This window comes from Hippopotamus amphibius, chromosome 1 (genome assembly GCF_030028045.1).
Source record: "Hippopotamus amphibius kiboko isolate mHipAmp2 chromosome 1, mHipAmp2.hap2, whole genome shotgun sequence".
Lineage (NCBI taxonomy): Eukaryota > Metazoa > Chordata > Mammalia > Artiodactyla > Hippopotamidae > Hippopotamus > Hippopotamus amphibius.
This window is the reverse complement of record NC_080186.1, coordinates 171629537-171643731: the sequence shown is the minus strand read 5'-3', so window position 1 is coordinate 171643731 and position 14195 is coordinate 171629537. Positions and strand designations below refer to the sequence as shown.

The following is a 14195-nucleotide window of genomic DNA, read 5'->3' as shown; positions in this document are numbered from 1 at the left end:
TTCAGCATTGGTCCTAAAGATAAGAAGTTCAGGAAAGGGCTATCTTTGCTTTAATAAGAGCTCAAGAGTGTGACATCTTATTTTTGACTTGATTGGACAGACCATCAAGTATCTTGTTATCCAGATATGGAAATCTACCAGCAATGCCGTCAGATACATTTCTGTAAAGCTCTAGAAGAAGACAGCTGAGAACTATAAAATCATTAAAACATATTTCCAGCGTGGCAGATAAAGTGCTAACTACTATCCTGTCTGTGGCCTTACCTTTGCACATCTTCTGGTCTTCCCTGAGGGCATAGCCAATCGGGCACGTGCATTCGTAGGACCCGAAGGTGTTCATGCAGCGGAAAGCACACAGCAGTGGGTTCTGGGCACACTCATTGATATCTGATCAAAGAAACAGGCAGGCATGTGCTCAGCCTAGAGTTCTAACTACTTGCTCAAATAAACACTGATGTATTTAGTTGGCAGTCATACAGAAAGTACCCGGATAATAGAACTTCCACGTCTGGTTTGGAGAATTGGGCACCTAACTCATCCTCCAACAAATAACAACTAAAAACTCTGAAAAAAATACACAAACAACACCTGACGTGGTTTTGAGTGGTGAGCTGAAACTCAGTAAACAACTGGCAAAGACTAGGTTCTCAGTTTTTTTCTTCTTCTGTGGATAGCATCAGTCCTAGCAGCAGCAGCACCTGGCAGCTAAATCTTCAACAGAAACTTTCTGAGCTTCTGTCCAGAGGAACCATGGGAGGGAGACCCTGGGGCAACCAAGGCTGCTGAAGAATGAGGAGGAATCCCAGAAATGAGAGGGCCAGAGGTGGAGCAATACCCTTTTTCATATTTCTGCATAAGCTCAGCCCAAGTTGCTGACTTAACCATGCCTGTGTGGGCCAAAATCAAAGAAGCTAGCCACCGCGGTTTAAAGAGCAGAATTGAAATCTGAACCACTGCCTTCCACAGGCCTAACAGTCTACTTTTATGTTTATCCAAGTTAATTGCCTGCTAAGACAAAAGCATCAATATTCTTCGAAATAATATAACTGATTCCAGAAGATATCATTCATAATATCCAAGGCGTAATCCAAAACTAACCGACATCCTGAGGAACCAGGAAAATGTGACCCAATCTCAAGGGAAAAGATAAAGCAACAGATGTCAACTCTGAGAGGAACAAGATGCTGGGATTATCAGACAAAGACTTTAAAGCAGCGTTTCCAACTATGCTCACTGAGCTAAAGGAAAATATGTTTGTGATAAATATAGTCATCAGTAGAACATCACAGCAACATAAACAAAAGCTGAGACATTAAAAACCCTTTCTATACCGAGAAGAAATAATACGAAAGAAAACCATCACTTGCCTTCACAATTCATCATGGGCCCTGGTTCAAAGCCTTCGTTGCAGTTGCATTCAAAACTCCCAATGACATTGCTGCACGTCCCATTTCCACATGGATTGCCGATTGAACATTCATCGGTATCTGAAAAAGAAGAGTAAGGAAGTGCCACAAAATCTGGAGAAGTTTTAGTTTAATAGGAGCATGCCCATGAATATCCATCTGGCCCTCACACATGTCCCAGATTTTGTGCAACCCCCACTCCCCACCCCCTTGGCCTTGGCTGGCTGGCTGGCCTTTATGCAGGGCAGAGAATCCTGAGAGATCAAGTGTGCAACGCTCTGAGCCCTTAGAAAGCCGTGCTCGCCCTAAAAAACATCACAAACCCAGGGAGGGATGTGGTCTTCTGCTTCAAGCGCAGAAGTGGAAAGTCATAAAGTAAAACGGACCTTTTTCCCAGTTAGTGGTTTTGGCAATTGTAAATCTCTAGACACATCAGATTTTGTATATTTGGTTGAAGGCAGAGGTTGGACAACTCTCTCCATCTTCACATAAACCAGGTCTACTGGAAAAAGTGGAATGGGAGAAGAAAGAGCAGTTTCTAACCACTTATCCTGGCTGTGTAAATCCCACTGACACCCAGGGTGCCTGAGAGACCTTTTGCTGAATATAAGAAAGAAAACAGAACTTTAAAAGTGTGACATGTGGAGTCAGCACTTACCCACACAGCGTACTCCAGTGTAATCAAGGTTGTAACCCATTGGACACTCACAGCGAAAAGACCCGTCTGTGTTGATACACTGACCATTTGAACAAATGCCAGGGCTCTCAAGACATTCATTGACATCTAAAATACAGAATCACCCATGAACTTTCTTACATAAAAAGATATGCCAAAACTGTATATATCCATTCAAAAGAGCCTTAAAAATTTTAAAACATGTAAACACTTCTTTTATCAGAGAAATATATAATGTATTTCATATGCTACAACAGTCTTATGATAAGTACAGCGCATATGATATACAATAAACATTGTATATGTGTATTAAATGCAATATACTATATGTTATACAGTAAAATCAGCATGATTACAAAATAAATGCACAAAAACATATTTATGTAAGACTATAAAAATAAAATATATCAAACCACACCTTCACGGGTATCATGAAGACTAGGAACAGTTCCATGGCCATAGGGACACAAATCCTGGAATGCCACTACAGAGAAAAACACAAATCACCCATTATCAAAGCGCCTCAACTATCAGAGAACTTAAGAACTGATTAATGATAATACGTGAAATTAGGCTTATTTTCCTCTACAGGGCTGTTTTTAATGTCTTTTTATTTTTATAATTTACTGCAAAAGCAACACTGAGCATATGTAGAAAAGGTCACCTGAGCTCATCCAGCTTCTCCCAGGGTGCCACCTAAGGAGGGTGTCTGATTCTGCCTGCTTGCTCGTTTAATGCTGGACAGCCCTATTACACACGGAAGCCGCCTCTGACCTAGAGACCAGGCCAGTTTCAAGCCTGCTGGGAACAATCGTACCGTTCAGCTGTGCTAACAAGATCTGTGAGGCTCTTGGTCTCTTCCCGCAAATGGCTATTGTGCTGACTCAGCTTCTCAGAATGTCACATGAGATCCTGGGAGCCACAGCCTGTGATCCAATACCCACGTGGGACTCCTGCTGCAGTCTGGAATATAATTTTCATCCCCTCCTTGGATCTCCTGCCCTGCACCTCTCAAATTCCTTCCTTTCAAAGCAAGTAATACTAACCTTGGTGGGGGGGAATGAGACAATTCGGTATCTCCCTGTATTTACACATACTGAATACAAAAGCTGAAAGAAGTTCCTGAGAGTAGCTGCTCACTGAACCATTAAAGTTTATAAGTGAGGGGATCATTTCATCCTCAAAATATTCATAAATTACACAGTCCACCTGAGTTCTGCCAGGCAGTCCCAAACTAGTACAAGGTGGCACTTTACGCCACTGCTCTTACCTTCATCATCTTTGGGGCACAGCTCACAGGGGTCCCCCCAGCCTTCTCCTGGCATCTTACTACAGCAGCACTTCGCCTTTGTGGTGTTGAAGGCTTTGGGGACAGAACACTTTCCATTTTCAAAGTTTGTGAAACAGAAGCTCTGGCGAGTATCTAATCAAGAAAGTAAACATTACAGACCCCCTTACTGGTCACTTAAAAAGATGGAATAATTCGTACACAGCTCTGTTTCTGGCAGAACATTTCTCATGGGCTGAACATGTGATGCAGATTAGATGAGCAGTTACAAGGCAGGTCTGGAGATCCTCAGTTGCTGATATCACTTGCCAGTCTAAACTGACTGCTCTACAAAATTGTATTTAATTATTTAAAATATTTAAAATATTTTAATAATGTGTTTAGAAAATTTGAGACACTATGCTCAATATTAAAATGATTTCCATGTCTTTTTTCCTACTGCTACATTATAGTCTAACAAAGTCAATCTATGTAACTTTCAGTAAGTAACACCATACCAGAAGCAATTCATCACCGATGCACAAAAAAGTCTATGCTGACAATAAAATGAAAACGATGAAACAAGATAACTTTTCTTTTAGCATGATAGTTTTAAAAATGTAGAAACAGAGCCAATAATTCAAAGTACCTTAAAAACTGTCCAGTGCATATATGTCTGAGACCTACATTTTAAACTTACAGAGGATGTTGTATTTGCCAGAGACATATATTTTTAGTGACAAACACTACATCATGTTTTACAGTCTAGCTTTGAAGTTTAAGGGCCGATTCTGACAGAGAAGTCATTTCGAAACTTACCAAAGCATCTCCGTCCATTATCAGACAATACAAAACCAGGGGGACAGAGGCACTGGAAGCCCCCAGGAGTATTGGTGCAGGAACCAAAAAGACAGATGTTGGGGTCTTCATCACATTCATTTATATCTGCAGGACAGCAGGATAATTTGTTGATTTAATCAAATCAATACAGTGTTCAATATTTGAAAGTAAGTAATTTGTCCACACTATAACAGTTCATTAGCCATCGGATATTTAACACAATACAACACATCAGGTACATGTTTAACTTACCTTCAAAAATAAACTGTTATTGCTTCAAAGGTCAAAGATTACAACCAGCTTCAACCAACCATATGCCCTAGACTCCCAAGTCGGTCTCCAGCTCTCTGGACTTGACCCCTAGGGGGTGTCTGTATGTCTACCTGCCTACCTGACAGGCCCACTTCAATGTCTCCCAGGCACTGTATCCTCAGCAATGGCCCCCTTCTCTGATGCCCCTCTCAGCAATCCACACTGGGGACCCAGATTCACATTTCTTCCTCTCTCTGACCTCTCAACTTTCATATGCAAGCAGCATGTGGCCTGTAAATTCTACCTCCTCTTTACATTCAAACTCAACATCATTTGCCACCTGGATTATCACAAATCTTCCAACTGGACCACTGCAACTCTGTCTCTCCTCTTCATACTGCCACCAGGGTTGGCTTTCTAAAACATACACCTATTTGAAAATCTGTGCCTATGGAACTAGGGGAACTCAGACGTCTGTTGAGAATTTTATCATTTTCTACCTCACCCCAGAATGATTTCTTAAAATACACAAGGATTCCTTACCAGTGATGTTGGCCTTTTTTCATTGGAAGTGCTTATTTAATGGATGATTTTAACTAAATGAACAAACACTGCACAACTGCAGGCACATTAGAATGTAAGCTCCATGAGGACGTGTCTGTCTGTCTGTCTGGTTCACCGCTGCACATCCTCAGCTTAGTCTAGCATAGTGTCTGGCACATACTACATTCTCAGTTTATGTTTGCAGAATTTTAATGAGTGAGTCACAGCACATCCTTTCTAAAACAACCGGCAATGCTCCGTACCACCTGCAGGACTAAGTGCAATCTTCTGAGCTGGCCCTTCGATGCCCCTTGCCATGTTTGTGTTGCCTCTATTTTCAAACTGCCTCCCCATTCCATTTCCTTCTCTGATTAGTAAATTTAGTAAATTCAGAGACACTTCAAATGTCACCAATTCTTTATGTCAGGCTTCCTGATCTGCCATCCTCTCACCACCACCATCATTATTCACAGCCTCCTACTGTGATTCCACATCCTGAACAGACCCCAGGGCAGCATCTGTCACGTTGGATTGTAAGGACGGATATCTTTACAAAATGGGGTGACTTACAAAATCTGTCTCTTCTCTTATCCAGTAAGTTATCTGAAGGCAAACACTGCATTTTTGTACTTCCAGCACCTAAAAAATCCTATGTTACTATGTATGAAATAGATAACTAATGAGAACCTACTGTAAAGCACAGGGAATTCAATGCTCTGTGGTGACCTAAACGTAAAGGAAATCTAAAAAAGAGTGGATATATGTATATGTATAACTGATTCACTTTGCTGTACAGAAGAAACTAATACAACATTGTAAAGCAACTATACTCCAACAAAAATTGATAACAAAAAAGATGCTATGTGTCCACTGTAATGTCCACTAAACATCAGAATGGATTACGTGTGTGTGAGTGTATATACAGTCATGTGAGGAAGCATTTCACCTAGGAAAACTGGTAAGAGAGATTCTAGGATGAAGGAAATGGTCTCACAGTGAACTAAGTTAATTAAAAACCCATTTTTAAGACATACAAAATAGTGATGTTTATCAGTGGATAAGGAAAATTCTTCCAAGGTTTAAAAAAACGTAAGTGAATCATACATTTTTTTTCACTAAGAGAAAAAGTAGCTAAGTCTTTCTGATACAAAGAGGCACAAATATTTCTATTTCCTTCCTAATAGCTCACACACTGCCACTATGCTTATTCTATAAAAAGGTGAATCACAGAGATGATGAATAACTGAGATTAAATATAAACAAAGAAAATGAAAGAAAGGATCCTAAAGTTTTCAAGAAAGTGTTTGCTAAGATGTTTCTAGTATTATTATCGATTATTTTTAAGTACTAAAAACACTAAGACAATCTTATAATGAACTATACAAATCAGACAAAAAAGGGAAAAGATATGAACACCGAATTGGAATGACTAGGGATATACCCATTATTTGTAATTACGTGGTCTGAAAAATAATTAAATTTAACTAAGTAAACTGTTGCCTTCAGTTTTGTCTATATAAGTCCCTTGAGTGTGGACAGTGGAGCTGCTTAGAATTTTTTTTAAGAAAGTGGTAACTAAAAGGCAAAAATACTCTTAGCAATCATTTCACGTTAGAAGAACCACACTAAGATGCTGGTGCTTCTGAATTTCAACAAGACTGTTAAAAATAATTTGTACAAAAGTGAAATAAAGTAACTGTAAAAAGGTCAGTCTTCATCATGTCCACCAGGCAATTCTGGGGCCCACTTTTGATGTGGTTACAGTGTTCTTGTACGCTGGGAGAATTTTCGCAGAAAAACATCTGTTATGACAAATGGATTAATATTTTCTGTTTTGACATGCGGCCTTCCCAAGGAAAAAAATGTCTCAACAGTATTGTCAAGATTTTCTGCTTCACATTTCTAGGACTCTAGACACCTTTAATAGCTGTTTTAAAATTGGTTGCCAAAGATTACAATTTTTGTAGACATTCTTTAAATTTAGTAGAAAGTCTCTGTTGACATTTGGAAAAAAGATTAGAGTGCACTGAAAATCCTTTGACTAGTATAAGATTTCTGTTAATGAAAGGTCCAACATCCTTAAATTCTTTATTCCCACCATTCCACTTTCAAATCATTTCTGATGGTTCAATAAAACAGATGTAGGCAGCTATACGTTTAATTCCATGGGTTAGCATGCTTAAGATGGTTTGGATTTAATATATTTCCACAGAGTCTGTACCAGGTCTTATTATACTAAATAGCTTATGGATTCAAAATAAATGTTAGCCTCACCAATGCAATTCTCGCTTTTTACTTCATACCCTGGGGGACAGATGCATCTGAAGGATCCCTCCAAGTTCTGACAGGTACCAGGAGAACAAGAGCCAGGAAGGGCAACACACTCATTAGTATCTTTAAAGAGAAACAAGAAAAAAATTATTTAAAGAGAAAACTGTTGCCAAAGGATGTTAATATGAATTCAACTCAGGCCCTCTGATCTGCCAGGTCATTCTGGGCAAATATGCCCTCAGGAACTTTTGACATATTGAGTATTACTCATTTGGCAAGAGGCTCATTTTCCTTTGTCTACTTTTATTGAGACACGGATAGCCTCAAGCTCTGTCCCAATAAAAACACTGCGTACAAAGTCATTCCCAACTGTTGGCTTATACATTTTACCAAAATTTCCCATGAAAGTTAACGGTGGTCATGTAATCAGGTGATCAAATGAAAAGAAATGAGTCCCAAAGTTGGTAGGGGGGTAGTCACAGCATCATTATTTTACAAAACAAAGCGACATAAAGACTGTTTATTGTTTAGATACTTACCTATACAGTTCTTGCCATCCGGAGTAAGTTCATAACCTTCATTACATAAGCACTTGAAGGAGCCAATTTCATTAAAACACCGTCCATTTCTGCACACCTGACCAAAAAAGGAACTGCACTCATCTATGTCTGTAAGCAAACAGGAGTTAGCTTTTCAGAGAGAGCTCTTACATATATTTTGTGCCACACGTTGTAACTTAAAAAAACATATTCATTGGTAGACATTCACAAAAACCCTACAGTACAATCCCTTATCGACACAGAGAAAAATGGCTCATATTGTAAGGATAAGGTGACTAATAAGGTCACACAGATGTCTCCTGTAGGTTTAAGGTGAAGCTTTCCATTCTTTCCAATTGAAAGATAGTTCTTTTCCTGGAGGTAAGGGGATACATGGATTTAACTGGACTGCCCAGTTTGCAGATAACTTTACCTGGAGATAAGCTAACTGTACTCAAAGGACATATAACGAAGCGTACCAAATATAGAAAAATCAGTTATATGAAAAACACTCTAGAATTGCTGGCTTGTTTTGCTGACAGAATACAGAATTTGAAGAAAAAAAAAAAAGTTCTCAAGTGTTAGGTTTTCAGTTGAGTATAGGGTTGATTGCGTTTGAGTAATTTTTTAGTTTGTTTGCAGATTATACTTTGATCAGAGCGCCATATCTGTATCTTTCATTCTCCCTGGCTACACAAAGGGTCTGAGAAACTACAGACAAGAAGATGGTAGCTGAATAAAATGTCCACTTAGCTCTAAATTTTTTCATAATTGCAGAATTTTGAAACAGAAAGCAAACTGAAAGGAATACACACTGGATTAAATTAGGAGGTGGGTTCGAACTGTGATGGTTCCATAAAGGTAGAATGCCCGAGTTACTTTCACATACCTTACAGAATAATCTGAATCAAGGGGTATTATGCTGTAAAGCACCAGTATAGCGTCTGGCACATGATAAATGAAATATTGCCAATGCTTGGTGTCATAGCTTTTACTATCTTCTCTACCAACCACAGGACCCTCTTCCTCCTCCAGTCACTTTCAATTTTTATTTCAATCACTGTCTGTTAGAGGCAAAGGCTAAAATTCTGTGCCACATAGAGAAGACAGTTTTATCGTCCACTCAAAGTTTACAGTTGTTCACAGAGATCAAGTAGGTTTCTGAGGGCTGATTTGGAAACCTAGTCACCATGCACTCTTTCTGTGGGAAAGGCATCCCTGGCTTCAAAAGCTGACGGAAGATAAAGTTTCAAGATACAAATGTGTTTTTTAAGTTGGAGACTGTCAGTGTTTGAACATAAATCAAGAATGGATTATATAAAATACTTGTAGTAACACTGAAACAATAACAGGTCTATCTCTGATCCCATCTGAAGGCTAAAAATAACCCCAAACCATAAATCAGTTCCAGGACATTTACTATCATCTGAACGGCCTTTCCCTTTGAATCAACTAGTTGATTCACATAAGTATGCAACCCAGCAGATTGTTCTGTGATTATTCAAACCAATACCATGGCTTCAGTTAACCAGAAATTAGTCACTGATATCACGTATCTTTTGGCACACATGTGCAATTTGAATGATAAAATTATTTATTCTTTGGCTTTATTCTGTGTTTCAGTGCACCGTGTGGAAATGAAAGGGAAGCAATAAAGGACTGAGTACTTACCCAGGCAATCATTGTTATGAGTGAGTTCAAAGCCTGGGTAGCAGAGACAGTTATAGGATCCAACGGTGTTTTTACAAGTTCCGTTTCCACATGGATGTCGCTCACACTCGTCAACGTCTACGAAGAAACAGTGGCTCAAAGGAATTCAATTTTTAACTAGAAAAACGTAGCCTATTAAAGATTTAGATTTTTTTTTTTTTAACTACTGGCTTACTTAGATTTTCCTCATTCAATACTAGGAACCCACATTTCTTTAAGGAGAGTTCAGTATGAGGTAGAGCTAGCTCTAAAGCAGAAAGTTATAAGTAAAAGTGCCGCTTAATGACTTACATGAACATAGAAGACTCAGAAAAGTACTGGACTAATGAGCAAGCATCTATCTCCTTAGTGAGCTGTTTTAATGAATAGGTTTGCTTGTCATTTGTAAGGAAATAAATCTTCTGAAACACTAAAACAATTTGTGCTATTAGGCATTATAAATTCTCCCCCAGAAATTTTCATATCTTAAGTTGATCAGCACAACAAAGGTAAACTTTAATTTCCTAAATTTTATGAAATTAGTGGAATCTAAATTGAAGAAGTCTATTAGCGTTTAATATTATTGGCCTTCAAAAAATGGAATTAATATTTCGAAAGGTCATAGGCATATCAGAGAGGAGACTCCCTAGACTACGAATTCCAAGTTGCTGAAACTCTTCTATCGCGAAGGAAAAAAAAGGGTATTATTGTTCCTTTGGAAGGAAGCTTTGTTTAAGAGAGGCATTACCAAGAAGTCTAGCTGACTTTCATCATGGTTGAATTGAGGACAGATTTTCTCCATCTGAATTTCTGAATCATAAATCTCACATTTTTTTTTAAAAAGCAAATCATATACTCTCTCTCAGAGAGAACAGCCAGGAGAAGCACAATACAAGCAAGCAATCTCAGAAAGTTCATGCAAATAGGGCCACATCCTCCATGTGTTCTTTGCACAAGCATTCCTTAGAGAATTTTTCCTGTGACCATGGGAGACATCTGTAGGGGAGCTATTGGAAGGTGCTGGAAGAATGGAGACATTCTCCAAGTGGTCCTCATGTATGGATATACCATAAAGGAAACTACTTCTGCTGTTCTGCTGTACTGAACTCTGACTTTACAATTCACAAAGACAGTATCTTTTTTATATATATATAAATTTATTTATTTATTTATTTATTGGCTGTGTTGGGTCTTTGTTGCCGCACGCGAGCTTTCTCTAGTTGTGGTGAATGGAGGCTACTCTTCGTTGCCGTGCACAAGCTTCTCAGTGTGGTGGCTTCTCTTGCTGTGGCTCACAGGTTCTAGCATGCAGACTCAGTAGTTGTGGCACACGGGCTTAGCTGCTCCGCGGCACGTGGGATCTTCCTGGACCAGGGATCAAATCCATGTTCCCTGCATTGGCAGGCAGATTCTTAACCACTGCGCCACCAGGGAAGTCCCCCCAAAGATAGTATCTTGAACACCAAAAGAGTAGATGCACAACGTTAGCTTTTTCCAAACTGAGAACACACTAATTATAAATAGCCAACTTTTAAATTTCATTTTCCTCCTGTAAGCGCAAAGCGCTTTGTGGAGACGAGCCAGTTGCTGACATCAGATTTAAGGAGTTAAGCTGAGTTCCAAGGTGTCCAGCCCATCTGCATTTGAAATCTTATTAATCATCAGCTCAGCAAGTACTTAAGGAACACAATTATTGCTTAACTAACCATTACATTAGCTACTGGGGCTTTTCAAAGTTTTGCTATCCGTGCTTCTAAAAATTGTTTTTAAGAGTTACAAAGCAAAACACGCAGATAAGTCTCATGTATTTAACAATTTTGGGGAAAGATATGTATGATTGTGTATCTACATATATTCATTTCAGTACCATCACTCTTACTATTCCCTTGCATTCTTGCATTCTGTAAGGCTTTCTTGAGTGGGAACAAAGAGGGGTAAAAGGGCAGCTGGTACTGTGGTGATGTCCACATAACCCTGAGTGTCCCAGAGCTCAGGTTAATAAGCATGTGAAAGTAATCTAGGAAAAGAGGCTGTAAATACTGAACCCAAGAACATATTGTGGTGTGTCCTGCCTGCAAATTTTACACTGAATAAAACCATACACAGTTTCACATAGCTCATTTTTTTGTAAGACTGTTTCTGACAGAGACATGGGGTTACTTGTGGCGAGTGACCAAACTGTAATCTCTTCTGGAGTCTCAGCTCCACATCACCCGTTGGAACTAATGTCCTCCTTCTTACCCATGCACATTGTCTGGTCCTGAGAAGCCTTAAAGCCGTTGTGGCAGATGCACTGGTAACTTCCTTGTAAATCCACACACAGGCCATGACTGCAAACATTAGGAATTTCTAAACATTCGTTGCGATCTAACACAAAAAAATAAAACACGTTACACATATCTGATCTTTATTAAGATTCGTTCATTTTTTTCCACAGGCGTTGTTTCTATAACCTGCTATTAATTATTACAGACAGGCTGAAAATGAACCATAACGACAGCTGAATCAAAATAAGCAAGGCTTTAAAAGTATCCAAGCCTCTTTTTTTTTTTAATTTTAAATTATGCAATTTTTACATGTTGATTGGTATCTCAAGGATACCAATTATTTTATTTTAGGTCCAATTCTAGGAAAATCCACTGAGAGACCTCTTCTGCTCCTAACAAAAGAATCTAAAAGATATGGTGAGATAGGTTCAATATGAATGAATAGATTTACTTGGAAAATCTTTTCAAAATTGTCTGAAAACATCTTTTTTAATAGAAAAGCATGGACAGTTTTTTCATGCAGGAAGTAAGTGTAAAGAATGTTGTGCTCAGTGTCAAAGAATGAGTCATTCTCTTTCTTACCTACACAGGCTCCGTTGGGTGAAAGTTTGAAACCCGCAGCGCACTCGCAGCGGTAGCTGCCGGGACTGTTGATGCAGTCAGCGTTTCGCTGGCAGAGGTTATCACCATTGCTGCATTCATCAATATCTGAAAGAGCAACAATTTCACTTAACCAATTTGGTGATCAACTCCTAAATGCTGTAGAAGAAACAGTAAAAATCAGAAAACTGTCTAAAAACCAGGTATGTCTACCAAACTTTTTGGGATGAGAGCACACATCATTCAGATTACCTTCGCAGACCAGGAGCAGGTCATTGTAGCTGAATCCTGTAGGGCATTCACAGCGGAAACTGCCAATCTGGTTAATGCACACACCATTTGCACAAATGCCTGGAATCTCTTTACACTCATCAATGTCTGCAATTGGACAGATTTGATCAAATATACAGGGTTCTGCTTAATGTATTTACCATAAAACCTTGAATAATGTTATATGTACACTGGAGTGAAAGCACACACTTAGTGTCACAAAAATCAGTTCTATACTGGTATGAATGATTTTGTGGTTTATGAAAGCATATAGACCACAAATTATTATTTCCTTCGAACAGTAATGACAAAAATGAAGTAGCTGATCAAACAGTGATTTTAGTGTCAATATAGCAAATGAACTTCCTAGGGAATCAAGCTTGCTCTTAAGTTACATGTCGGGCTCCCCTAATTGCTATTACTTATCTGATAAAGTCAACTAAGTTTTCTTAATTTTATGTCCTTTGTTATATTTGCATTGATACTGGACACTTAAAATTATATTGTTTATTTAATCTTTGAGGAAGAAAAGTAGATTGCGCAACAGAAAGTACATTCAGAAGGAAGTCATTTATATAATTAACAATTCTGCAAATTCATAAGTAGATTGGGAGAAAGGAATACTGTAAAAATATACCCCAAACTTAAACACATACTTATGATAATAGCAGGTAAAGGTTAAAATAAAGTGGATTATTTAGAGTCATGCAATACAATATCAATGATGAGGAAAACTAAAGTTTTAGCTTGCTATGTATGAAATCTTGAGATAGTCACACAACTATCAACAATCACCAGACTATGCAGATGAACTAATCCCACTGTTAACACTTGGTTAGAGTCTGTAAACATGTTATTTTTTTCATGTCTAACTACATTAGATGAAAATCCAGATTATTATATTTTATGGTATTTTAAACTTTAAAACCACTGAACAAATTTTTACAAAATGCTATGTGTATGAATTAAAATAAACCTAATCTAGAAAAACTCACCAACAGCTTTTCCAGTGTGAATGTCAAAGGTGAATCCAGGAATATTTCCACATATGGTTTTAAAGTCAGCTTTAAAATATAAACAAAACAAATGCACTCTTAAAATTCTCAAACCCCTTCAAAATAACATTTTACATACTATTACTTTCACTGACAGATATATTTTATATAATTCACGAGACATTTTAATTTCAATTATATTTATTTGATAATAATGCCAGCTCTGCAAGGAGTGAATCTAGGCATTATTCATCCTTATTATTATTGCTGTTTTTACTATTATCATCATCAACTTTTTCCTGCTGATGTTAAAAGGTAAGTAAATGATTAAGAGATGCAAAATATCTACTTTCGACATTTAAATTCTTTTTATTTTGCTATGTGGGGCTTTAAAAATGATCCAATTTATGTAGATTGAAAAATCAGGTTAGTGTACACATTTAAAAAGGGATTTGAATTGCACAAAAGCATAAACATCCAAAAATAATTCTGCAGTGGTGAAACATATTAATGAGTAATGAATGAGACATGAATATTGTCTTTTTTAAACATAAATGTCTATTTGTTGGAATATGAAATT

At 38.0% G+C, this 14195-nt stretch overlaps 1 protein-coding gene across 1 annotated transcript in view; it reads right to left on the bottom strand.

Annotated features, from left to right (window-relative positions):
- FBN2 (fibrillin 2) overlaps window positions 1-14195 on the bottom strand; it is a 220903-nt gene that overhangs the window by 23613 nt on the left and 183095 nt on the right. Inside the window, exons 42-54 of the mRNA XM_057748982.1 lie at window positions 13616-13684; window positions 12603-12728; window positions 12333-12458; window positions 11725-11850; window positions 9466-9582; window positions 7795-7923; window positions 7259-7378; window positions 4169-4294; window positions 3353-3505; window positions 2501-2566; window positions 2065-2190; window positions 1368-1487; window positions 265-387 (exon numbers count right to left, since the gene is read on the bottom strand). Of these exons, the coding sequence (XP_057604965.1) occupies window positions 265-387; window positions 1368-1487; window positions 2065-2190; window positions 2501-2566; window positions 3353-3505; window positions 4169-4294; window positions 7259-7378; window positions 7795-7923; window positions 9466-9582; window positions 11725-11850; window positions 12333-12458; window positions 12603-12728; window positions 13616-13684 (1527 nt within the window). The remainder of the gene's footprint in view (window positions 1-264; window positions 388-1367; window positions 1488-2064; window positions 2191-2500; window positions 2567-3352; window positions 3506-4168; window positions 4295-7258; window positions 7379-7794; window positions 7924-9465; window positions 9583-11724; window positions 11851-12332; window positions 12459-12602; window positions 12729-13615; window positions 13685-14195) is intronic.